Raw genomic sequence first — 27,758 nt, 5'->3', positions numbered from 1 at the left:
CTCATCACTGAAGAAGCAGAATTGTCAGGGGGAGGAACACATTTCCCCAACATCCTCTATCCCTGAAAGAATCAAAATTTTTTGATGAGGCAAGTGTAAGGGGTCACATGCTTACTGACTGCTTTAAAATAAGCTGGGAGGAGAGTACTCAGAAGGATGAAGAGCTACCAAGAAAGGTTTTTTTTCTTTTCTAAGTGGCTGAGAACAGAGATTTTGTTTCAGGAGTTACTTTGCACTGCATTGTAACAGTAATTGCTAGAGTGCCTAAAGCTTTTTTAGATACATGTTCTTTGTTGTACATTGGGGTTTTTTAAAAAAGAAAATAAACAGTCATTCTGCTTTCAAACCATGTAGAGTAAATAAGACTGGCTTTACTGCTTGAAGAAAGAACATAAAAATACCAACAGCTGCCTCATTTTTCTGAATGCTATCCAGCCCTTGCCTGGGGCACGGGTTCTGTGGAAAAAAATAATATGTGCATGTAAAGAGTGTATCACACACACAGGGAAGAGGGCTCTGGTTGAATGGACAACGTCAGGTGTTTAATAACTTATTTAACTTAAGTAATATGTAAAAAAATAGTTTGGTGTGTAGCAGGATGTGGTTGGACAATTCAGTGGTGACAGATAATTCCTTCACTTTAAAAAGATGAGGAGCTGTAAAATGCCAGAAAAGCTCTGATTTATCTGAGCAGTCCCACTGAAACCACTGTGACTAAATGGTGATTAACATCAAGAGTAATGATAACTTTTTGCTAGCCAGAGATCAGAGTGTAGTTCTTTGGCTTCTATCACTGAAGTCCCAGGTGTCTGTCTTCTTGACAAACTCCTGTTGAATTCTGCTGCTTTAAACTTAGCTGCTTCATAGGCATAAAGAGCATTGGGCATTTACTCAATTTACTTCTGTTTTGGATAATAAAAATTTTGCAGGTTTCTTCTGTGTCCACAATCACAGCTGTGGTGTCAAGATATGTTTTGTTGCTGAAGTTACTGTCAGAATGCAGCAACAATTGTCTTTATTGCAAAGAACTCTTTGTCCTTATCTTGCCCAGTAGATGGTAGTGTTGGCTGATTTTTCTAATTTATTTTAAAGCTGTGCATTAACATATGTGGGGTTTTGGTCTTTTTTGTTTTTCCTTTGCTTCAGTTGTTCTTCCTTTTTCTTTGTTTTTATTTGTCAGTTCTCCCAAATAATAATTATACCATATATAAAATGATAGCAACTTTTATTCTGATCTGATATCTGTAGGAACTGATGAGATCTTCTACATTATTAAGAAGGCGCAAGTAACAGCAAACCTTGATAGTCTGGTCTGTGTTGCTCTGACTTGGACGCATGAAAAGTGGGGACTTAATTTGAAACTAGGTTCTATATGTTTGTTCCCAACAGGTTTGATTTTATAAGAATTAATCTACAATATGATAGACATTTTGCATCGTTTGCAATTTTTTCATCACACATAGAGACAAATGCTCAAGAGTAATTTTATGAAATGTGGAAAAGAGAACCGGAAGCTCTTTTAACATTCAATTACCCCTACATAAAACTACAGCATCTTCCAGCCAGCAGGATAAGGCAAAGAACTTCCATTAGAAATGGATATGCTCTAAACCCACTGGAGGAGAGACAGCAGCAGTCCACTTTCGGTATTATGCTTTGTCATGCTCCCTGGAACTTCTGTGGTTCAGCACAGCACATGGTGGGCAAAGGAGGACAGGCTGAACAGGAAGATGGAGAAGGTTTTCGTAAGAACAGAAGAACCTTGTGCTTAGTGCAATAAAATCAAGTTTGAGGAGGTACATAATTGCTTGCTTTATCATATGCTGAGTAAATGTTAGGGTGCTACATATGGCAGTGTGGCTTAAGAAAAATGGGTACAAACTGACTATGAGTACATGGAAATTAAAACATAAAAAGAGGTTTTCCAAGAAAGAAATTCAGGAAGGGACTTTCACTACAGACACTGGTAACAGAATATCTGGCTGCTTCTGAAGCGTTTATGAAATACTTTGTGTGATACTATTGCTTGCAATAGACAAAGGCTTCATATCAGTGGCTTATGATACTTGTTCCAGTCCTGTGTAAATTTTCATACAATTTTAATTTTTTTGAAAATGTTTATTGAGAATAATTTTTAGCATGTGGACAGACAGAAATGGTTCAGAAAGTATTGATAATGTTTGATTATTATTTATTTAAGCCTTGGCTTCCCTCACTATGTTCGTTATCTGTTGAATGAATATTAAAATGTTCCTGGGGATAAAATTAACAGTCATACAAGCTGAAGTTTTAGTATATCAGGGCATCATTTCCCAAGAACATGAAAGTGTATCTCAGCTCTGAGTGGAAGGAATCTCTAATGATGTTTAAAAGGAAGCTACGGTCCTTGATCCTTGTGGAAACTGCAGACAAGGCAGCTGAATAAGTTCTTTGTTGTATACTTACCTGCTGGCAGCTGGATTCATCCTGCCGACTCAGTTACAATATATTTGCATTAAAAGGATTGCAGTTAATTGAACATGTGTATTTTTGCCCTCATTGCTTGCCTTTACATGAAACTTTGGAAGCTAAGTTTTCTATCCAGATGTTATATTTATTCCTGTTTATCTTGCTGTGAATTTTCTCAGGAAAGCTGTTGAGGTTTCTTTCTCTTCTTTGTTGCTGTCTTTTAAGACCAAAGGTTCTATAGTGTGGGACAGAATTATCTTAAGAGGTTACTTAAATTTTGCCAACAGGCATTTGACAAAAGTCAAGTGGATTAAATTTATACCCAATGAGCCTTATCATTTATTCTCTTTAAAACATTGAAGTGACAAAAATCAGTCTTTTTTTGAGAGTTTATTTGTAAAATACTTGGTAATGGCCTGACTTTGTTTCTGTCAAGGGGATTTTTACTGTTTGATGCAATGAAGGCAGATTGAAGGGAAATCCCTTCATCCAATGCAAATTTCTGTATTTATTTAGGGAGTTTTGTGACTTGAAAACAAATTTTTATTATCAGAAAGCTATGGATCCATCCTCAGAAGTTAGCTCAAAGGCAGTTTCTTTCCCTCTATATCAACTGTGAAATTCCAAAGTGTCAAGACACCTAGGGAAGTGTCTGGGAGAACTGCTCTTACTGTATTTTGGTTTGGAGGAAATATTATGATGAAACTTTTACTTTCAGGTTTTCTGTTGCCTACTCTCTAAGTAGAAGAGACTTACAAATGTGTTGAATTTTTTCATAGGCACATAAACCACCATTAATTGAGATCCTTTTTTGTCATCCTTCCAACAGTAAACACTAGTTGGCATGTTGCTCTGGCAACTTTTATTCTGTGATGACTTTGTGCAACATGCTGCTTTGTACATCTATTCATCCTGTTTTCAAGCAGTTAACCTTTGTCACAAGCTGTTCATGTCTTTTCCTCCGCAGCTAAAACCAGAGTATGACTCCCCAGGTGTGAGGCGTTGTTCTGGTTAGCCACGAAGAGCTCGGTATATACATTAGTGCTGATGGTGTCGCTGGGGAAATAGGGAGAGAGAGCAGACATGAATTCAAGTTTGCATCAGAACAGGGGCTGGAAGCCTCTGAGACTGGTAAAGGCAAGGCTGCAGGTGGAAAGTGAAGTTACACCAGTCAGTGAGGCAGTGCCCAGTCGGACTGTTGTGCCTGATAAGGCAGTGGCAAGTTGTCTTGGCGTGGTTGGCCTGACTGTTGAAGAGCTTTTCCGTAAGGGTTCAGCTCTTGCTGCTGTTAACAGCCTCCAGGGAAAGAGTAGCTGTGAGCAGCCTTCCCTACAGTCATCTGTCTTCCATTGTTTGGTGCCTATCAGTCAGCCCCCTGGAGCCAGAAGGGCTGGCAGGTTACTGCATTACCTGGGGTGATGTCCTTGCATTCCACAGGAGGCCCCAGTGGAGGAGGAACACGTTTCTGCTGTCAGGGCTGGACATTGATCAAATCATGCGGAAATATCCCAAGTATTTAGGTATCTGTTCAGAAATACCTTTGGTGCACGGATTTCCTGCTGATACAGTATGAAGCTGTGGGAGAGTGTTTCCAAGAGATGGTCAGTAACTTCCCTGCGCCCTGTTGGCTGGTAGGCTGCTGCAACCTGCAGATGTCTTGGCCCATGTTCACAGCTTGCCTGCTGTGAGACAGCTCTTGAAATGTTGGAGCTCTTGAAAGCAGGGAGGATTTTCTCTCTAGCATCTACCTGTTGCAGAGGCAGCAAAGCACCAAGAGCAAAAATGGGCTTAACCAAAATAGGAACAAGACTGAGTGCATAAGTCAGCTGTAAGACTCTTCTGAATAGTAACTCTACTGCTTTTCTTTGGGTGGAACAGCATGACTGTCTCTCCACAAACTGAAGTATCAGCACGTGGTGTTTACTGCATTTGGTTGCCCTTCAAAGTTGAACTCATGGTATTTCAGTCCAGATGGATTTATCAGCAGTTTGTCCATGCTTTCATATCTGTTGTGAGCACAGCTGATCACAAGTAAAAATCTTAGCTCCAGATGTCATATGATTGTGTGAGGGCCTCTTCTTCCTTCCCTCCCCTCAGCTTATTATTTCTTATCTGTTCACATTCCTTAGGACTTGTTGGCTCTTTGTGAATGTTAAGGCTGGAAGGACTGTATTAGTGAAAGCACACTGCTGTGGTATGTGTATATGGGGGTCACCTTTGCCTGCAGCCAGAATGGCTTATTTTCAGTACTGTACCATGGCAGGGTCCAAAGTGAAGGGGGAATGATGTGTTCATCAGCCTCTGGAGGCACAGAGAGGGTCACTGTAGGGCCAGGCAATTATTCCCTTTCCCATTTTCCCAATGTAAAGTTGCCTGACCAGAGAAACAGAAATAGGCTTCATGCTATGGCCTTGAAGGAATATCCTCTCTGGTGGATGCTGGGGAGTTCTGAAGTACCCTCTCAGACATAATTTTCCCTGTTGAAAGCTGTTGGTGAGAGCATCACACTGATAACGACCTGTTCTCTGTGGCAAAGACACCCCTTCCCTGCTCGGAGCAGATGATCAGGGACAAAACCCTGCCTTGAGCTAAACCCGTGTAACCAGCTGGGCCTGCAAACCACGTAGTGACTGGGAAGCAGAAGCTATTTTCATGTGGCAGTGCTGTAATCACTACAGCATTGTGAAGAAACTTTTCTTCTGGCAGCAGGATGCCTGTAACTCGCGGTGCTCCATTGTAAGCACAGCATGTGGGGCATTGTTGAGCCTTGTGTCTGGCTAACAGTAATATCACATTCAGCGTGTAATTAAACACCTCATAAACTGCCTTGAGATATTTGTTTATGTGCACTTTTTAGTGGAGAAGTACTGTGTTTTCAGAGGATGCTGAAATTTCTGTACTCTGAAGCATTTGGTGTGTGATGTTCATTCAGCTCCCTTGTCCTCAGAAAGAATAGTCAGTGCCTGGAGTGTGTTATTTTGCTGGCAATGAAAAACATCTGGTTAAGGGATGTTCCCATTAATTTCTGTTACTGATTTTTTTTTTATGTGTGTAAGTTAGATATTGATCTGTATGTGGAGGCATCTGTATCAGTATCTGTTGCAAATTAATATTTATAGATATCAAAATGAATTTGCATTTGGCTTGATAGAAACAAGAAAGGCTTGGTTTGAATCCCATGGGGATAAGCAGAAACGCATAGAAAATAGGCAATGTGGCAAGGACACCATGTAAAAACTATATTGAGTAGAAGATACTTCAAGAGACTTCTAGTAAATTTTTACTATGCTCCATTCCATTTGTTTTGTCTTACAGTTTAGAGTCAATGAATTTGGGGCCCTGGAAGTAATTACAGATGAAACTGAGATGGAAAGTGTTAAAAAGGCCACTGCTACCACAACCTGGATGGTTCCAACTGCTCAAGAAGGTCAGTTAAGAAGCAGTAAACATTTTCTGTGGTAGACTGTAGTTTCTTTAATGTACCAGCTTTCCTTAAAGCTTCCCTCCAAAATAAAAAAACCCAACTTATTGCTTTAATGGACAGAGTATCTCTGATGAAGTAACCCGTTTCTTGGGATGTAAATTAGTATGAAAATAAATTCATTTCAAGTTAAAAGGAAATAATTTCACTGTTAAACAGCTGAAGTTCAATTACAGCCACAATTTTTTCCTTAGAGTAATCTTCTCTAAATTTAGAATTGGTATATTTCCTCTATTTAATTTGCAAAATAGTAAAATTCTTTAAATTATTGGGACTTTTTTAGAGGTCATTTTTGTTGAGCTGGTTCTCCAGACTGCCCACAGACTTTACAAACTGTGCACTGCAAATTGCCTTCATATGGTCAGCTCAGCAGCCACCACCAATGTCAGTGTTAGCTGTGTAGTGTGTACCCACACAGATGCCTTGCTCCTGCCAACTATGCTTTTTTGCAGCATTAAAATCTGTGTGTAGTAACAGTTAGTGTTTATCTGGAATGGTAAAATTCTAAGAGTTGTAGTATCTATCTACCAGATAAGGTGTTTCCTGGATTTAAAATACTGAAGTAAGAAACACCTGTTTTGTTCAAGAAAAGTTGGTTTATGTGGTCATAAATTACTGCAATCTTTTTACACTGACTCCAGTAATGATGGAGTAGCGTGGAAGAGAATATCACAACTGGTTTTGCAAGTATTTACAACTTCCTAGTTTTTTCCTTGTTGGTATTACATTTTATCAACTTTCTTTTAAAATACGCATTCTGTAAGTCCTTTAAAAAGCAGACTTCACAATTTTTGTTTCATAATCATCCCTATAAGTACAAGAAGTGAAGGCAGTGAGAGCTTTCCTTTGCTGCTCCCTTGCTATTAGATCATAATTGTCATGTGGAGCATTAACACTGGTGGGAAAGTGGTTTGGGCTCCCCCTGAGGTATGAAGCTTCAGACCACAGTTAATGTGTTCTGTAGCAAGGCAGTGATAGTTAATTCAAGTTTCAAATCTGTGATGAGAGTAGCGAAATTGTGATACTGTAGTAGCAGAACAGATTCTCTGCTTGGAGATCAGTTACTGACAGTAAAGCATGAAACTGCATCCCCTACAGTCTGGCAAACCTAAACAAAAAAATTGTGATTCTCCTAAATTAAACTTGGTTTATGGACATATAAACGTATCAAGTAAGAATTCTGCTGCTACCTTACACTGTCCTTGATTAATTTAGTGCTCTCCAAAAGTAAAAACACTGCTAAAATTTTCCATTGTGAGAAGAAATAGTTGTTTTGAACCACTTATGATGCTGGTGTGTAAATATAACATACATTATATATTCTTTTAGGGGAGATAGCCTGCATGCTATGAGTTCATTTGACTTTGCTTTCAAAGACAGTACAGTGCCTAAGCAACATAAATAGTTTGTGACTTGAAATTTGCCTTTTGGGGAGGTACTAAGACAACAACCTGCTCTAGAGGCTGGAGTACTTGACAGTGCTTCATACTTGCTTGTGAGGGAAAAAAACTGCATTCTCTCCTGGATATAGCCTCTCCTGGGCTATATGCCTGTTGTGGGGAAATTGCAGCTTAGGGTCAGTGAGTAACTTAGTATTTAAAGATTGCTTTGTTACAAGTTTAGTGATTTTTCACTTTTGGTGGACCTCAGGCTGGTTGAGCAACTGCTGCTGGAGACTGCAGACTGTAGTCAGCGATTTGCTTCCAGAAGTAGTTTCACCTAATGAAAGATAACTGCCCCCAACCCTTTTCTCCCAAATTTAGATATAGGCATATCAGCAGGAGATGAGGTCATGGATTCTGAGCAGTGATGACTCTGTGGGTGGTCAGTGTGCTGCCTGTTGCAAAATTCAGTCCTTCCACGAGTAGCCACGTCAAGCAGTGACAGAATCATAGAATCAGTGGGTTCCTCTCTCCTGTTGCAATTTGAAAACCCAGTTTGTTTGTCAGCAATCTGGACTTCATGCAAACACTAACTCCTAGTTCTTGTTCTGACAAGAGTGGTGTGGCTTATGTTTTTCTGTTTGCTTGGCAAGGCCTGCTGAGGATGGTTGGGAATGTATCTCCTCTACTTAAGTGAAGTTAACTTTTGTCGTTGTGCAGCCTTTTCAGAAAAGACAGGGATCCCCACAAGGTTGAAGGAAACTCCAAAAGTGGATGGACTTGTTTTCTGTGAAAACTGTTACCGCTATGGTACCATAGAAGAATTTGTTCCTGAAGGGAAATTTTGCAGCCAGAAATGTGCCCAGCAAGTAAAAAACAAGTAGGTGCTATAATAAAGCATAGAAACAAAGAATTTGGCATAAATGCAGCACGAGAGAGAAGTGGTGGGATAAAATGTTTATGGTGGGGCAGAGGGGGGTATTAAACAGACAAGGTGCGGTGTCACCATTGGTTTATAATTTTCTTTCACTGTTTTTTGTGTAAATGCCTTAACAACATTTGGTTTTGTCTAACACTGACATTGAAGGCAGTCTTTTTTACTCAGAGTGTGCTGTGTTCTGCTGTCAGAAGCAAGCAGTAAAACAGTCTATGGGATGCATGAATCAGTGTCAGACTCCCACCCTGTTTCATAGTCATTAGAATTAAGATAATCAGTAATGAGATGGTTGGGGTGGTAAGTTAATTATAATTAAGTGCAAGAGCTGTTTTATAGATGACAGTGAGTGAAAACATGAGCATACTGCAGTTTCTCAGTTCTTTTTTTTTCAGCTAGTGCATTTCATCTCATCATAAAAGTATGTTTCTGTCAGTGTGTCCATTCTGTATTGTATATTGCTAGATATGGCAGTTTTTAACATTTATGACTTTGTACATTTTCTTTCATTTTTAGAGAATTGCTTCAACAGTTTTCTGTTCTGATTTCTTGTTTAGCATTTTATACAGTCACATACCAGCTTTCTCCAATTGGATTTGTCAAACTTAACAATTGCCTTTGCCTTCCTCACTCTAAACTGCCCTGCAGTCCCAAACATTTCACAGTTTGCTTCTCCAGGAGACTTGATGGTACATGGAAAAAGACACACTGTTTAAAACATGTAGAACTTGTTCAGCATAAGCTGACAGTTTTCCTTTTACAGTTGCTATTGTGTGTCTCTCAGATTAATTCTTTTGACTGACTTAATTTTCAGTAGTATTTATAAGAATATGTTTGGTATAATACTATGGACCCACACATTGCTTTTTTAACTTGTTTTATGAATATGAGAAGTGAAATAATACTGGCTTTGTGTCATTGTGTTACTCTTGTGATAGAGAACCAAAGGAGGAAAATCCCAGCACGGAATGCAATGGAGAAGATGATTCTAAAGGCATTCGGAAAAGAAAAGCAAAATTACCTCTCAAAGAAGAGTCCCGGGATAATGGGGAGAAGAAGGAGAATCCCAATGAAATTGTTAGTATGCATTGTAAACCCATTCCTGCAAGTATTTGGGTGGGAGTTTTGCCTTGTGTTGCAATGTCAGTAGCTCCATCAGTCCACAAAGAGAAGAGACTTCATCACTCTGTCAGAGCCACAATAAGTAGTTGGTTTGTTTGCCAATTAATTATGCCTCAGCAGTAAATTGTAATATTATTGACAGTGAACTGATAAAACCTGGTTTTTATCACTCTTCCCTGCTTTTTTAAGACCAGAATAAAAAGAACTTAAAGAAAAAATGATGCTAATCTAGACTTGCCAAGTCGTAGGCATAGAAAAACAGGAGTACATATTTCCCAACACCTGTTACTTTGTCATTCTGCATATGAATAAATAACTGTAGACCAATAATTTATTTACAAAGAAAGCTCCACTACAGTTAAGAAGAGAATACTTTGGATTTCCTTAGTGTAATTTGCCTTTGAAAAACATAACCAAAAATTTGGTTTGCTCTTGTGTTGCAGTGTAATTTGCTTTGGGGCACCTTTTGGGTTTTTTTCCTTTTGGATTTATTGATTTTTTTCTTCATTTTAGAAAAAGCTTACCATAGTACCTTCCTGTAATGTTTGTTTTCCTATAATATTTGTTTTCTTCCCAATAGCTGTGACACTACTGGGGGTAGCACAGTTTTCAGGGAGAAGGGTAGAGTTCTGCAGCCACTGGATTGTCAAAAGGCTGAAGACACTTGAGTTGTCAGGGGGGAATTTGCAGCTGTCTGTATAGCAGTATCTTAGGCAAAAGTTTGGGGGTACCTTCTTTGTCTCCATGCATCTGCCTTCCCAGGTGAGTACTTACTCTGCTCATCTGTTCAGGTGCTCACAAGACTGTTAATACAAAAACAGTAAAAAAATTATAAGGATCAGTGCCATTTTATATTTAAAAAAGCAATAGTACCTTTGAAAAAACCTCTCACAGCTTTAGTCTGGTTTTTCTTTTAAATTATTTTGGAAGCGTGAACATGCCAAAGGTACTGTTATTGATCAGTGTCTCAGTGAGGTCTGCTGAAGGCTTCTTGATCCGTCCCTGGGTCAGGCAAGGCTGGCTGGCTGAGTGCCAAGTGGTGAGAGTCCTTCTGCCTGTCATTTTCGCTGTGTTTGCTGTGCTTTGTCACTGATGGCTCACTTTGCTTCTGTTAGACATCTGTGCATTTGTTTGAGGTAGGAGAGAGCTGGGTCAATAGCCATTTAAATGGAGTTTAAACTACAGTATCTCAGGTTTTATCATACTAGACTTCTAAGCTAGTGAGGTTACTGTAGTCTTTTTTTTTTGTTGTTGTTTTTTTCTCTTTCTAATTTAGGAGGACAAACCTGAAGGAAGGATCTTGAGAGTCTCACAGAGAGCCAGGAGAAAAAGAAAAGGGGAGATAACAGTTTTGAAACAAAGTAAGTTAGATTATGAAATAAAAATCTCAACCATCAATTCTTTAGGTAATATCCATATCTTATTGTGAATTGCCAGCATTGTTTCACAGACTTTGTGTTCCCTATTGAATTTTTTTCAGTACTGTAAAAAACCAGTGCCAGCGTCATTTATAGCAATTAAATTTTAAGGCAGCATAGGGGAGGATATAGTGAGTGTAAATGCAACTAATGTATGTTTTAGGGTTTTTTTCTTTTCATCCCTCTAAATAGTGCCAGTATTAGAGGGAATCAGCTCCATTGAGTTCCCAGATGTTGAAAGACATGTATCAAGCAGCAGTGAAAGTTTACTTTTGTTTCCTTGGGGATCAATTTTGCCTCTTCATTATGTGCTAGAAATAGACACATTTATGGAACTGTTTAGGAGTAATTGCTATAATCAATCCAAAGGGAGATATACTGCATCAAGCAACATAATAAAACATATTTTAAGTGAGTGCTGTCCTTTCAAGCTATTTGTATGATAGATAATTTTAGGCAGGTTTGGAGAATCAGCTGCTATTATACCTCAGTGGTACACCAACCACAGACCTACATCTTGCCCTCCAGAGTGCTTCTTACGCTAGATGGGGAGACATTAGCAGAGGTTGCCAGGCCACTAATCAACACAGAACTCCAATTAGCTTTGATGTACACTAGGCAGATGAACTACTGGTTGAAGATGAAAAATAAAATTTATGAAAGATGCCCCTCCCAGGACAGAATCACTCCTGATATGTTTCTACAGCTGCTTCTAAGGCTGAAGAGATAAGAAGCTTGTGAGACACAAGAACAAAGCTGATGCTCTGTGAAAATCACTGCTGCCCACTGACAGAATGATCATACACATTTCTTCTGTTGGGTTTTTTTATTTTTATTTGGGAAAACATCAGTATAAAAGAATAAACTGGTATTTGTATTCAGAACCAAGCACAATTAATTTCTTTAATGGAATAGATAAAAACTGGGTAAGTCCCAAATAAAATGAATGTGGTCTAATAGTGTTGAGTGATCACTATCACTCTGAAATTTATTATCTTTTGGTTACATTATCATCTTTCTTCAGGAGAGTTTGGCATCACTATTGTTATGGTTCATATTTTAATCATAAAAATGCTAAGCCAGACTGTTACTTAAGGGATTTATTTTTCCTGTGAGTAGCCCACAGTCTGGATCAAGCCAGAATCATAGTGTGGACTGTGATGAATCCTTCTGACCGTGGGAGCTTATGATCTGAAATGCTAAGCTGCTTGTGCAGAGGAGGCATTTTAGGTGGAGATCAGTAGAGCAGAGTAGAGGTGTATGAAAGTAGGAACATACAGGGCCAGCCTCACAGACCATCTGTTCTTGAAGTTCCTGGCTATTGCTAGTGCGGGTAGTGCCTTATTTTCAAGGCCTAAAAACTGTGTGACTGTAGCCAGTATTAAGATGGACTGTAATCAATATTGCAATTACTATGCAAGTATTCATATTGCATGAACAAACCTGAAACTGGAGGTTTCTGTCATATGCTAATGACATCATGAGGAAAAAAAGCACTGGTGACAGTTCTGCTGGCTTGGAGAAAATACTGTTAAATCACTGCCTTTCTACCCCAAACCATCAAACTACAAAGTGATAGAGTAGGTGAGAAACATTCTGAGTACTGTTAAAGAATAGGGTGTTTCAGCTGTGATTAAAAAAACCTATTATGAGTGGTATCCAGTTGAAAATGCTTTCCACTAAAAGAAGTACATGGGGGAAGAAGAAACCCCTTAAAATACTGAGCTATTTTGTGATTTGAACTCATCTTTTTATACATCTGCAAATTGTATATCTTAATGCTTCTTAGGAGCAGTAAGGAAAAACGGGTTGGAGCAAGACTTTGTAAGTTGTTCTTGTAAGCTTCTGAAGGAGCTTTATCTTGTTACTAATCCAGGTTTGAACTGCTGTAAATGTTTCTGGACAAACCAGGAACCTTCATGTTCCTGATGCATTTGAGCCTACAGGGCTTCTCCTTTTTCTGAAATAAGTTCTGAGCAACACCATGAGTGCATTTCATAAAATGTAAATTTAAGGATATTATAAACTTCAAAACGTTGTGGGTTTTTTTTTCTTGAGACATTAACAGTTACAGAATTATTTCACTGTTTTATGCTTCTTTATAGCTGTACCCTCTAAAGGAAGGCAAGCATGGTGTTGGGCATCCTATCTGGAGGAAGAAAGGGCCATTGCAGTACCTACTAAGCTTTTTAAAGAGGTATGACCTTCTGAAATTTAAGTCAGTCAACCACCTAAGATCATTAAATTCCTGGGAAATCAATACACAAAAATAGTTTGAAGATTTTACCCTTTTCTGGGGGAAAACCTGCATGATGAAAATAACGCTATGTCCATCAGCAATTATGAAAGCAATTATCTTTCTCTGTTTTTTCGAAGAATTCTGTTGTTGTTGATGAATGCTGTCAAATCAGACTGCAGAACGCAGATGCTTTTCCAAAATCTGCCGTTCTAGCCATTCCTTCTAATCTCTGAAGCTGAAAATGTTATACATAGCCACACTTTTTCATGCCATATCATTTTCTTTAAATATGTTCAGAAAGGTGGTACAAAGGTCATCTTTTGTCTTGTTGCTTTGATTATATTACCTGTCTTTTCTTCAGCTTCTGCTGTCATTATATTTTGTTACTATATCAGATACTAATTCGTCTTGTTCTCCTTTTGCCCATCATCTGATTGGATGTCACATCATCATGTCCTGCTTGTCCTTTGCCTGCTATGGTAGTCATTGTCATTTCAGTGCTTTCATTAGCACGCTTCTCTTGCTTGGAAGAGAGCTAATCCATAAGGTTTCTGTGGTATTGTCTTCTCTTGCAAAACCTGGTGAAACATGTGAACATGTCTCAGCTGCTGTACTCCTGCTATGTGTTGCTTTTTTTTTGATAATTCTGTTCTTACTTGTAGTCTGTTTCTTGCATCAATTTCTTTCTGTATGTTTCATACTTCAGCTATTAAGTCTTCCGTGCAGGAATTAGCTTTTCAGCTTACGTACATGCATGTGATGCTGACCTTTAATTGATGCTTTTAGATGCTGTTGAGTTAGAAAAGTGAAGAACTAGGACTGAGGTGTGCAGATTCCATAGATTTGTGCAAGAACAACTGTTCTCTGTCTACCTTTAGTTGTATCCCCCAGTGCTATATACTGGTTCAAAAATTAGCAAGAAAACAATATGGATAAGGAATGTCTTAGTGAGAAGGTAGATTTACAAAGCATTGCTCTGCCTGTCTGTAGGTCCATGAAATGCTATAGCAGCACACAGGCTTTTGCAGGGTGCTGCACATAGTGATGAAGTCTGGAGTTACTCCATGTTTCTTCCACATTGTACCTTTCTCATCCAGTGCATCTTAATTTAGTATTTTCTATCAAAGTCTTTAGCCTCTGGGTAATGCTTTATTTAGTGTGCAGTATTTAAAACCTGTAGCAGAAAGACAATTCTTAATAACACTCAGAATTGGCCAGGTAATATTTCTCCATTTTACAGATGAGCAATCAAGCCACATAAACAGGTAGGTTAAAAAAACCCCAAATCAAACATCACCAATTATGAATCCTTGATTTCTGTTTGCATTTTGAGTATTACTCTTTTTTTCTTTTTTTTTACCAGCTCAGAAGCAATACTTTTCACTGTGTTGTTTTGTACCCATAGTTAGGAATGGTCAGGATGATGGAGAGTCCTTGCCACCTCCTGATCTTAGAATAATTTCTAAACTGTGTCTCACAAGGTTTTGCTTCCTTCCAAGTAGGTGGTACCTTTCTGAGTAGCTCCCTTGGTACCCTTCTCTTCCCATTGGCTGCAGAGGTACTGCAGTTGATTCGGGAGCATGTGTAGCTTTTAGACAGAAACGGAAGGAAAAGGGAACATTTAAGATGCTTTTCCTGTGTATTTTTCTGTAACCATTTGGGACATAAAAACTGTGAATTTTCTAACCTGTGGAAAACTGTCTTCAGTTTTGGTCACGTATTTTTCTGATATCCCTTCCAATTTAACCTTAATATCTGCTACCTTCCTTCCTCTTTAACAGAGGGATGCTGATGCCTTCTGGTTGAAAATATCCATCCTGCTTAGCCTCTTTTTCAATCCCTGTTTTTTGAAAGATGTTCTTCCGGATTCACTGTAATGTGATGTAAGGATAGGTCATGTTCCTGTGATGCAGAGATTCTCCTGGAAGACATAATCTGGACTCAGCATGTGAAGGACAGCAAGTAGGCCATATCAATATACAGTGTTCAATATTTCTGCCTTTCAGTTCATCTTTCATGGCCTGAGATGTGGAAGGCAAAATAGAGAGTCATTGTTGTGATTATTATAGGGAATGACATCTACCAGGAAGGTGTCAGTGTCACTGTACAGGCTGAAAAAATAAATAATTAAATTGCTAAGATGTTTTATTGACAGTTAGTGAAAAAAGTGGAGGACAAATCATGTCATCTTCTTTCCCTTGACTGTTTTGCTAATTCTTCCTAATTTTCTTGCATACTCTCAAAGTTTAAGTCATTCTAGTATCAATGTGTTTTTCAAACAATCACCAATTTCTCTTTTCCTCTCTATGTTTTTAAAAACACGAGACTTAATTTGAAGTGATTTATTAGTTCTTTCAGAAGCATGAATAATAACTAATCATTCTTCTATTCCTTTCAAAGATATTGGGTGTTTATCCGCTATACTTTCAGAAGTATTGAAACTGTTGCTTTCCCTTGCAGTATCAGTCTTTCCCATACAACAAGAATGGATTCAAGGTAGGGATGAAGCTGGAGGGTGTGGATCCTGAGCACCAGTCGATCTACTGTGTTCTCACAGTGGCTGAGGTAAGTAGAGGCTGCAAGCAGCCATGGTGTGGGGTTGTAGCAGAGGCTGAAATGAAACAGCAGCAGCTGAAAACCCGAACTCTTATCTAACAGGCAGACAGAAACTATACGTAGGAAGATGGTTTTTAAATTAATAATGCTATATTATTTCTGCCTGATAGACATGTGAAAAATATATCCAGTGTCAATGCAGCGGTGACTATTTGCATATATTTAACATACATAGCTAGAGAAAACAGTATTAGACTAGTTGGATGACGTGTTTATCTGTAATCCTGTAGTTTTTAAAGAAAAAATAAATAGAAAAGAAATGTAAGTATGACAACTGATACACAGCAGTTTTATAGAAGTTTGATAGTATTTGCAGTTGCTCCATTCACTGATACAAATACCTAAAAGTTTCTTGTGTTGCTGTTGTGCTACAACTTTTTCAGACTGATGGCCGCAGAAATTGCCTGTACTGGCAACCTGTGCAAGTTAACATAAAATATAAGCTCAGTTTTTCTTTTGCTGTGGTTCATGAAATAGTTTTTCTGACAAACAGCTTCTTTGCTTTCAATAGAGAACCTGCTTCTCAGGTATATTTTGTATATTTTTTTAAACGTACCTTACTTTAAGTTTTGTGTAGTTTTAGTGGATTTTTGGATTTCATTTGTGAATTAAAATGAGGAAACTGGAAGTTATGTCAGAATACAAATTAAATATAGAATAGGGTTGATGTTGAGATTTTCACTGATGACTGCAGTAAATTTATGGCATTTGGCACTCAGGGAGATGTGGAGAACTTCCGTACAGAGAGAGTATTGTGTCCTGGTTTTTTTCCTCTCAGTGGCTGACTTATTACTTCATGGAATAATGAAGTTCTGGGGATTACCTCCACTGACTTCTCATCTTTACTTGAACAGTTTTCAGTATCTCTCTGGAGAGCCTTTTGAACATACTTATTGTTCAGTGCTCCCTTGTATATCAGTTAATCAGGATAGCTTGAGAACCTCATTATCTGCACTTTGTCCTCGGTTGTATCAGATGTATTCATGCTCTTCTGTAGGGCTTATATTTTACTTTGATGCTGGGTTGAACTATTTTCAAGTTTTTGAACACTACTGGCAATAGCCAGCTTTTAGTTAAATTCTTTTGACCGGAAGAGGAGGCACTCAGACTGAGAATAGCTTTGCCTTTTAATTCTCTCCAAATAGCTTTGCCTTTTAATTCATTTTATCAAATGAATTTGTTCATCCAATGTTGGATTGAGCAGAAGTAAAAAGCTGACTGAAAACATACAGTTATTACATAGGATATTGAATGGAAGTGGTTATGTGTTGGGCAAAGATCTTAAAACATGGTGTTGTACGTTGTCGATTCTTGCTTTTAGGTTTGTGGGTACAGAATACGACTCCATTTTGATGGATACCCAGATTGTTATGATTTCTGGGTGAACGCTGATTCTTCAGACATTCATCCTGTTGGATGGTGTGAAAAAACAGGTCACAAGCTTCATCCCCCTAAAGGTATTGTTAAGTTTAAATCTGTGTGTTTTACATGGTTCTGAGATTGAGACTACCTGTGTAATGCTGTAATATTTTTTTTGGCAGAAATGTTTTAGTTAATTTAGTCAAGAGTATTTGAAAACGGCAAATTAAAAACTACATCTTGCCTAAAATTTCAAGTTTGAAAGCATTTTTTCCACTTTTATTCAGTGGAAATCCAGAGAAACCAAGAAAACAAAATGGACCATAAGGGTCATCATAAGGCATTAGGAAAAAAAAACTGAGCAGCAAACTTAGACCCCAAATCAATGCTTATTGCAAGACAGTATGTATATAAAATAGCACCTCAGAGAAGAACTCAAAGGTTTGCATTAGTAGCCTTTCATTTTTCAGCTAAAATGCAAATTTTTGACCTTCATAATATAAACCTAAGAAATTTGGAACCCAGTGGTCTGACGTGGCGGGGGTGAGGAGGGGAATTGAGGGACATGGAAAAGGAAGAATATTATTCTAGATGTTTTCTGAAATGTATTTCTAGTCTTGTTAGTTAAAATGGAAAGGGTGGGTAACTCCTAGTGCTGCTGGGCAGAATAGGCCTTGTGGTGGGATGTCTCCCATCCCCACAGCAGCAGAGGCAATGGGTAGCTGCTGCTGGGCTTCCAGTGGGCGTAGGGGAGTGAAGCGGCAAAATCGAACTGGGTTTCACAGAAATTAGAAAAGATAGTGTTTCAGGACACTATTCATTTTGTGTAGAGGAGGCCACTTTTTTTCTCTCACACAGGCAAATTCTACAGCAAGAGAATGGAAGTACCTGTGTACATATGCATGTTAAAATTGCATTGACTGTTCTATATCTGCAATGAATAAATCAAACTGACCTTTGGTCATCTTTTGAGAGTTACATTAGGAGCTTAAGATCTCCCTTTCTCAGTTGGTGACAGGAAGACCCACACTGCCCAGAAACTGTTTCACAGTCTACTAAAACCAGGTTTTTTTCCATGGACTTTGTCCTAGTCCCAGTACCTGATCCCATCACACATACAGTAGGTGGGAGGTTTTTATTGTCTACTGTGAGTTTGGGCTTAGGTTTGAATACTCTCTAGAATTACAAAGGGAAAATGAGAAATCTCAATACTGTATTGCTTTAAAATTGGTTTCAAATGGTCTACAGCTGTAGTGTATCAAGACAAGAGGCAATTGGAGTATAAGAAAAGTATTTTTGTTTGGACTTGTAGGTTAATTTATGTCAACTACTATTTGAAATAAAAAGTGAGGAAGCCCTGTGCAGAGAAGGTGAAGGGTTTTAAACTTGCGTTTCCTGGGATGAGAATCTCAGGTTAAGCAAAGCAGTTGTCTCTGGCATATTTGAGTAATACTTCAAGTAGTTAAGGGGTGACACATTTCAGTAGAGGCAATCACTCACTGAAATTTGTTGTGGTTTTGGTCTTGCTTTACTGGGTTGTAACATATTGACTAAAGGAGATGTTTCTATAACTATTACTCAACAGAAAAATGAAGGAGAAAATCTATTTGCTTCCAACTCCTAGCATTGTTTTGTAGATTAGAACTACAAATGGTTTATTGTAGATTATTTTATGCAGTTCAACATGTTATAAATTATTTGTGCTTTTTCCCCCTAAGAAGCAAGACATTAACAGAAATACAGATTTCTTTCCAAGTGTTATATACACAGAATAAAAAATGTATAAAGTCCATGCAGGGGACAGTTTACACTGTCAATGTGGAAGGGGTCCTGGGGCATTGATTGTGTAAGCAGCTGGTTTGATATAACCTAGGGGGTTTGTTTTAAAGCTGGTAGCGATGATGTATTAGTGTTAGCCTGATGATGTAATACAGTGAAGTCTGGAGGAGGAGGGACTTTTTTTTCTTGGACTGGCTGGCATAGTGGGAAGAGTTGTGGGATCTGTAGGTCTTTTTCTGATTCTGAAGTAGAAGCAACAGACTGAAAAGTAGGTGGAGAGCACTTGTTGGTTGTGTGTTTGTGTCAGTGAGACCAACAAAGGGAAGTAAGTTAGTACCACTGTGAGGCAGGGAGGTGGTAAGGTGAGGTTTTCATGGGGAGAGACAGAGGTGGTTTGTAGCCTGTGCTGTTTGGAGATGTTTGTTCAAAGGGAAGAAGATCATAGTATAAAGTTGATCGCTCACTGATACATGCACCTTGTGCCTCATACGTGCCCTTTCTTGCCCTTCTTTTACAACCCTCATTTAGGATATAAGGAAGAAGAATTCAGCTGGCCCTCCTACTTGAAGGCATGCAAGGCTCAAGCTGCTCCTAAATCACTGTTTGAAAACCAGAATGCAGTAAGTACTCACTTGTTACTCATGGGGTAGTTGTGAGCGTGCTCATGTGTGTGGTAGAGACTAATAGCACATTTCAGTGATGGCAGACTTGAGACCTGAAATTTAAGACTAGAATCTTTACAACAATTGCTTTACAATTGAATAACATTTTCCACTGCAGCTAACTGCTGCAGTTCCAATTCATTACTTTTCTACTGATCTGTTTAAAATTCCAGTGCATTCAGAAACAGTATCTTAAATTAAAGATTTGTTATTAGTACTGTGTCTTGCACCATAATGTTGGGGAACAAGAATGCTCTTTCAGAGAGAGTATCTAAGACAGAGCTAAAATGAACACATTTAATTTTAGCAGCATGTTTAGGACTTCTTTTTTTTCATAAATCACAAGTCCCTGTGTTTGAACATCTCTCATGTCAGCTAATTAGGCTGCTGCCACTCTGATGGGACAACTAATTGGGAAACTTGGAAATGACATGAATATATTGATTGTGTACGCTGGGGAGATTTCTGGGTTTATAGTATTTATCTTCAGTTAAATGTCTTTCTCTATGTAGACAGTGATTCCGTCGGGATTTCGAGTGGGGATGAAGCTGGAAGCTGTAGACAAGAAGAACCCGACTTTCATTTGTGTTGCCACGGTAACAGACATGGTGGACAATCGTTTTCTGGTTCATTTTGACAACTGGGATGAGAGTTATGACTACTGGTATGATGTTTTTGTTTTGTATCCTAGTGAGATGTATCAGAAATGTGTTAGCTCTAAGTGGTGTTTTTTGTGATGCTTTCCAGACTGGCGATACAGATACCGTACCACTTTTGCTAGATTTCTAAGTGTGGCCACCAAAGTACATCTTAGTGGCAAACTGGAGGAATTAAGTTTCCCATGTCCAGCTGCATGTAAAAAATGCTGAGATTGTGCTAAATGAGTGTTTGTGTGTGCTGCTGCATCTGGAGTTGTGGATTGATTTCAATTACATATTATCTCTGAGGCTGATATCTTCAGTGGAGAATATGCATCATGATAATGAGACTAAGTGTACTTGGAATTAGTTTTACTTATAGTTGTGAATTGAAGAAAAGGCTGCATGTATTCGTAAGGTTCTTGATCCACTTCTGTTGTAACAGAACTGTAGTCACCTTCTATAAGGCAACAGGATAGTGGCAAAACCTGGTTTTAGTCCTCTGTGTTCTACAGTCCAGTGAAAATGGGGAGCCTGCTATCCTGACCCATGTTAGAGATGACGTTTCTGCATGTTGTATGGTGGAGGGATTGTGTGTATCTATATAGGAAAGTCAGTGGATGGAGCAGAACGTACTAGGTGCATAAAGATAATGAAGGAGGTTTAGGCTGTCACAGTGTAAGTTTGTATTTATACTTGGATCTTCAGCTGACAGATTTGGAGCAAGGTAGTTTATCTTACAGTCTTTGGAGAGTAGGTTACTGCAGAACAGAGTATTGTATGTATCCCCTTTATGTCTGGGGTTCAGCAGTGGCAACTTAATTGTATAGGTGAGCCTATAAATATAAATGAAGAAACTTTTTTTCATCTGTATTTGATGACTACTTAGGCATTATGTCAATGAGAATGCCACAAAACTATTAAAGTAACTTCAAAACTTTGCAAGTCCATCTCTTGAAATAATAATTTAGTGGCCAACATGACAAATAAACTGAAGTAGAACTGACTTACTGAAGCAGTAGTGAACAGTCAGTGAAGTCAAGAACTGAATATCAAGGTAATAGACCATACTAGTCAAAGACCAGAAAGATTAGCAATTATTTTCATGAAGAAGTAACACAAACCATACATTTTCTCTACAAAGCACCAGGGAAGTGGGGACTGGGAAAACTTAACTCTAAATTTCTTAATATTTGAATATTCAGTAATAACAGCTATGACATTAACTAATAATTAAAATGGCAGTTAGACAAAGCTTTTAGGATAAACACAGTGCAATATAACCCGTAGTTTGTTCAGACATAGCATAGGTATCTTTCTAAAATACTGCACTATATATAGCAGATGTATACTGAATTTCAGATTTGTTAATATTCCACTGTCAACAGGAACTTTGGCCACCAATCTTTTCAGAGGAGGGAGAAGCAGTTTTTAAGTATATAACCAAGCTTTACATTTATGGTGTTAGTTATAGATATAGTATCCTGAAGTGGGTTTTCTGAATTTTGTAGGTAGAATACATGGCATAAAACCCTCATAAAGGATGATGAAAATTTGAAGTGGAAAGGTTTTATGTTTTCCTATAGGTTTTGATAAATCATTGGAGCTGTGTTTATACTGAAGTCAAGCTTAAGTTTTGTTCTTTTGGTGAAATTGTGAAATACTGTTCTGGAAGCAGCAAGAAGATGCTTCTGGAAGTACTGTGCATGGAAATTAAATTTTGAGTAGTGTGGCCTACATCTCAGCATTGCATTGAGAAAAGTGAATAGAGAAAGAAGGAAAGAAAATGGGAGAAAAGAGCAGCAAATGAAAATAGCAATTGAATGTCCAACCAAAAGAGAGTCTGAAAATGCAACCTGAATGCATCCCACTTACATTTTTAATTTTAGATATTAGGTTTGTAGGGGCCTTAAAATATCTTAGGTGCATAAATTTCATGTCTACCAACTGCTGTCTGTAACTAAAAACAAAAAGGTTTTTTGAGATTACCCAGAACCGAGCCTCACAGTTTCCCTGTGCCTGCATGTAGGCTTCAATCTCAGAATTACAATGAAGGTGAAATGACTTACTTTGTGTATGTTGGTTATTTTCAAACAACTACCTCTTTTTACCTTATACCTCTGTATACCTTTTGTGTTTTATTTGGAGTAGACTGAACTTTCTCACTGAGGTTAAAAAACCTTTCCTGTTTTTGGATACCTAAAAGAGAGTTGACTGATTTTACTGACTTCAGGCAACAGAAATCCATTACCATCACCTAAGGTTTTTTAGGCTCCAGGCTTTCAGCCTGAAGATACTCTTCCTTCCTTTCTTTCTGAATATTAGGAAATATGGTTTTGGTTGAGAGTAAGTACCCTGGCTAGAATTAGTCATTACAGCAGCTCTTTAATGCATGGTCATGATACTTTCAGTATATTATAAATCCTATTAAATTTTCCTTTGATACTGGCTTTTAGATGGAAGAAAAGTGAACAAAATTGTCAAATTCAAGACTTTACTTAATGAAGGAGAATTTTGTCCTGTACAACATAAGCCTTCAGGCCCTTTCCATCTGTTCCATCTCTTTTGATGAAACATAATACTTCTTTGAAAGCCGAAGGCATTCTTGTTCAGTGGAACTCCTGAATTTTCTTACCGTTGTCTGAACCTGGAAATAGCATTGGGAATCTTTGGGTATGTCAGAACTGTGAGTTAACTACAGATCCATCTTACATTCCTCCATTCTCTTACATCAGTTTTGCTTGCACACAGATCGATGTCACCTTAGCTTCCTAATTTTTTTGTGACCAAATGGAAACACAGCCAGAGTTCATGACAGAGGTGAAGCTGTGCCAGCTTGTTGCTGTTTACGCACAGGAGAAGTGGAGCAATGGCTGTGCTGGATGTACTGCATCCCAGACTTGCTCTGTCAGAGGGCTCTGGGTGCCTTCACTCATCCTTGGCTGGGTCTGAACTTCCCCTGCCAAGAAGGTTGTACAAGCAGCTTTTGGGATCAGCTTACCAGGAGTGTGTTAAAATACAATGGCCCGTGCATCGCTCACTGCTCTGTTCCTGTCTGTCTTGCATAGAAAAATGATTTCTGAATCCTTCTGTGAAAATAAAATAGCTTTTGGTTTTTGGAATCATTTTCTGATCTGTATGACTTTTGGAACAGACTGGATTTTGGTGTGAGACTAAGTAAGAGGCCAGCCCTGTTCTCCATCAGTATTTACTACTTTCCTAGCAGCCAAGTCCTTAAAAGTTGCACTCTGCTTGTTTCATTTTTGAGATAATTAACTTTGCTCCACTTTCTCTTTGTAAGGAACAGTCTTTTAGAAGGGGTTATATTATGTCAAAAAGAAGATAAAACAATCTTGAAGAACCATGAGTCACAGTGCATGCTTTTAACTGTTTAAATGGATAATGAACCATTATCTGACCCTAAAGCTCTAAAATTTCATGTGAATCACCATGCTGCTTTCTTATCAGACTTTAAATAGAAAATAGATGATGTTGCTGTACCACCTCTGGATGCATGCCATAACCTCCTGCATGTCTCCTGGATTACATTTTGAGAAGTCCTGACCTAAAATTATACCAGCTTTATACTTGTCAGTGATGAAGTATTCTCAATTATGCACTAGATGGGGCTGCAGGATGGTTTTTATGTTTTTCTTTCTTTTTTTATGCACTGTTGGATGACTGACATGTCAAAATCAAGAACTTGCATAAGTAGCATTTTTGAGGATATATTATTATTTGTGTATATTGGGCATGTGTGTATCAGTGGTTTTTGATAGATAACATTTTCATTATAGACTGTATCTACACTTATTAAGGTGAAAATCAAACTATCAAAAGATTTGTTTCCCAAAAGGGAAAATCAGAAATCAGTTCAAAACAGAAAATGATTATAACACATACAACTTACTGTAAAGACAATGCTGACTATTTAATAAAAAAATCTGTCCAGAGCTTCAGGTGGAGACCTATTTTGAAAAATATTTTTCTGAAATAATTGAGTATTAACTTTTTCAACAGCAAGCATTTTTTTCATCATTTATTATCATCCATCTCTCTTGATCTAGTTATGATGAGCTGTATATGTGAAACAGATTTTTGGGAAGAATTAACAGGACAGGTGAAAGTGATCAATAGAAGAATATTAAGTCGTCTTCCACGTGTGCGTCTCCCATTGGGATGTGCTCTCCTGCCGTGAGTTAAGGACTGTTGAACTTTACATGTGTTCCTTTCACGCAAAGTGGTGCAAGCACCAGGGGATCGTGTTGTCAGCTGCCCTCAGTTTTCCTTATTGCAGAACTATTTCCTGGCCATTTACATCATGTAGCTCTTCCCTGCTTTGATGTTTTTTCTGTAGTTAAGATGTCCATAACTCAGCAAGCTGTCACTTGTTCTGTCCCACTGCATGGCTCTCTTATAGGTTCAGCTGGTGCACTCTGCTGCTTTTGGCTCCACTTCAGCTTCCTGGATTAGCTTCAGTTTCCAGTATGGATATTAGATTTCTTTTTCTGTCTGCATGTTCTCACACAACAGAAAGAATGGTTCACAAGTGACATGAATTGTGTGGACATTGTAATCTTGTTTTATTAGTTGAGCGTGCATTTGTCACGTCTCTACTGCCTGGCAGAAGGTGGTGGTGGTGCTCTGCTTTGGTCTAGGGGTAGGTAGGTTTGGAGGTGCAAAATCCTCCAGCTCCTGCTAGTGTTGGTAACCTTTTTTGGCCTAGCAAGCATCCTCACAATTCATGGAGCATCGTGTTTTATGAAGCGTGTGAGCTGGGTGATCTGCCTTCTGGTTTGGAACAAAGGAGATAAAAAGCTGTGGGATGTGGCAAATTGATTGTGAAAGGTCAGCTAGGCTTTAGCATTGCAGCTGACAACTCTTGGGCTTAGTCTGATAGACTATTGTTGTTCTTCCAAACTAGATGTATGTCCATTAAATAACACACATTTAAGCATAATAGTTTTACTTTAAATTGTGTGTGACTTTTACTGAGCTCTAATTTCTATTGTTAAATGAACTGTTGGAAGCTAAAAGGCTGTGTAAAATCAGTAGGTGAAGATGAACTGTATGATCTGGTTTTGCTGTAACAGGGTTCTTTCTTTTTCCTGAGTCCACTGTGGTTGCAGAGTCTTCTTACAGGCTTATCTGTAATGAATGGGTTTTTATTTTAAAGCAAATCAAAGTTTGTAGATATTTCATGGTGCTATTTTGCAATGCTGTTGAATCACATGTTGCTTTGTGTTCCATGCTCACTGAAATGTCAGAGCATCTTCCAGGAATGCATCTTTCATTCTGACATTCCTTGGTCATTTGCTTCTTCTTGAATCTTCAAGGCAAGAAGTGTGTGCAGTGGCATTCACTTTTCAGAATTTTATTAAAATTGTGTTCAGACTATGCTTGAAAAAGCAAACCAAACCAAATGCATTTAGAAGGTTTGTCCTCGTGTTTTTACATATCTGCGTGATTATCTTAATTATAGTACTGATAATACCACAGTGACTTGAGCATGGGTCTTGTTCTCAAATTAACTCAGGAGACTTTTGAAAATAATTTGTGGACTTTACTTCAAAACATTTTAGGAAGTAAGAGGATATTTCTTTTTGGTGCAGAAAAGAACCTTATCCATATAAAACTCCCAGCATGAGAGGGATTGAAGAGAGGCGTGCTGCCCCACGTGCTTGTTACTTGTTAGCTTCTCTTCACAGTTACTGTAAAGAGAAAAAAAGAGGCCAGAGGAAGCATGAAGGACTCACCTTTTTTTTTTCTTATTTTTTTGGGGCAAAACATTTCTAGGAGTCAGGTGCTGAGTTTTAACAGTGCTAAATTATCACAAAAGGTCTTTTTCTTCCTTTGCTTCCTTTTATTAATGGCAACTTCAACAATTTAGAGAGTACCTGGTGCGATACTATAAATACTAAATACATACAGTATAGCTTTATATATTGTAGAAGAACAAAAGGCTGGCATTCTTGGACTGAGTTAAATCCTTGGCTATTGTCAGAGCCACTACAGAGTCTGTCTAAGGTAGGTTTTATCTGCTGGGAATTACCTGATTGGCATAATTACAAAGAAATACTAGCAAAACTGTTTCATATATATAGCCACAAGGTAATTGTATTATGTTGGCCAGTATTTTTCATCACTAGTGCTTCACTCTGTTTATGTAGAAGGCTAGAGCAGTGCTTGTTGTGAAATGATGTTATGAGACACCCAGCCTGCATTTCTGTTGTTGAAGTATATCCCTACTGAGTTTTAGACATCATGTAAAATACTTCCCAGATTTAAAAAAAAAAAAATTGAGATAATGTTATTCCATGTATTTCAAATATGCTGTGCTCCTTCATTTTTCTTTTATGCAGTGGAGGTTCAAAACTGCAATGTGGTGTAGCCTAGGGTCCAGTCTACAATCTTTTCTGTGCTGTGTTTCCTTTTGCAATCCTTAAAGTATGTTTGTGTTCCACATCTGCAGACCTTTGAATCTTAAGACTATAGATAGAGTGCCTGCATAATTTACCTTTAGTTTCTTTTTCTGTCATGCACGGTTCATTGCACCCTATTAGGTATTGCACATTATCAGCATGTGATCTTTTAGAAGTATATAAATTAGTATTGCTAATTAAGGCAACTTAATTAATTTGAAGTTCCAGCATGGTAATACTTTCTGGGTAGATACTGATAATGATCATATTATGGCACTCAGAGAGAGCAGCTCGACACTGTTCGGGTAATTTGCATTAGTAGCTTGGGTTGAGGGAAAGTGGAGAGAATGTTATTCTCCAGCCTAATGATGGAGACATTGACTTCAGAGAGAGATTAGATAGAAACAGAATCACGAGTGGCATGTTGCTCAGTGATTATTGTATGAAGTGTGTGCCTTCATGCATGGTTGCTCTCTGCTTGTCTTCTTTTCTCATTAAATATTTGAGAGGTGTTTGGAAAACACAGGAGGGAGACATGGGGTTTCAATGTAGATGACTGCTTGGCTGCTTAAGGTTTCTTGATCTCTCCCTGGGGAACTGGGAATGAAGGCCTTAGCTACTTCAATTTACTCAGGCTTCATTTTGTTGGCCTCACTGGGTCCTTGGAGTGAGTGGGACACTGAGGTCATGGCTGCTGGAGAGATGGAAATGCTGGTGGGATTCTTCAGAAGGCGGGGGGGGGGACACAATAGCTGGAAATATTTAATGTCAGCTACTGAAACATTTAGGGATAGGAAATAGTGGAGGAGGGAGGTAGTGCACTGTAATACTGAATTTATCTAACTAAAGAAGAAATTAGGTACGGCAGGGTACTAAGAGAAGCGAGGTCCTTAAGGTATTACATGGTTATTACATGGTTATGAGTTTTCAGCTAAATAGAGGCAAACTGTGTTTGCACAGTGTAGTGCAGGGCCATGCAGAGTGATGCTGGCCTTTTGTGTCAGCAGCATGTTTCTTAGTCATCCTGGCTACATAAATACAGTGTATTTTACTTCATTAAAAAAGCACTGTCAATTGTTTGGCCAGCTGAAAAACCATCAGTAAATATCGACACAGACATAGGGATGGTGCACATTTCACAGCAGAGCCTGATAGCATTTTACTTTTCCTGTAGATCAGTCTTACTTTTTGCCTTTATTAATAATATTGTGTATTAATACAATACAATAATTATAGTATATACATTATATATTATATA

General features: G+C 38.3%; 1 protein-coding gene across 8 annotated transcripts in view; it reads left to right on the top strand.

Moving 5' to 3' along the window:
- The window catches only part of L3MBTL3 (L3MBTL histone methyl-lysine binding protein 3), a 76,948-nt gene that overhangs the window by 16,023 nt on the left and 33,167 nt on the right, over window positions 1-27,758 (top strand). For 7 of the 8 annotated variants that reach the window (XM_039569325.1, XM_039569327.1, XM_039569328.1 and 4 more), the window contains exons 3-11: window positions 5,764-5,875; window positions 8,032-8,191; window positions 9,184-9,322; window positions 10,644-10,728; window positions 12,891-12,982; window positions 15,485-15,589; window positions 16,962-17,097; window positions 19,307-19,398; window positions 19,953-20,104. In XM_039569325.1, the coding sequence (XP_039425259.1) occupies window positions 5,764-5,875; window positions 8,032-8,191; window positions 9,184-9,322; window positions 10,644-10,728; window positions 12,891-12,982; window positions 15,485-15,589; window positions 16,962-17,097; window positions 19,307-19,398; window positions 19,953-20,104 (1,073 nt within the window). Of the gene's footprint in view, window positions 1-1,455; window positions 1,797-5,763; window positions 5,876-8,031; window positions 8,192-9,183; window positions 9,323-10,643; window positions 10,729-12,890; window positions 12,983-15,484; window positions 15,590-16,961; window positions 17,098-19,306; window positions 19,399-19,952; window positions 20,105-27,758 lie in introns of those variants that run through there. The other variant, XM_019290610.2, reaches the window with a different exon arrangement.

The sequence above is a fragment of the Corvus cornix genome, chromosome 3, assembly GCF_000738735.6.
Source record: "Corvus cornix cornix isolate S_Up_H32 chromosome 3, ASM73873v5, whole genome shotgun sequence".
Classification (NCBI taxonomy): Eukaryota; Metazoa; Chordata; class Aves; order Passeriformes; family Corvidae; genus Corvus; species Corvus cornix.
Note: the sequence above shows the minus strand (reverse complement) of the source record. Positions and strands in the feature narration are given on the sequence as shown.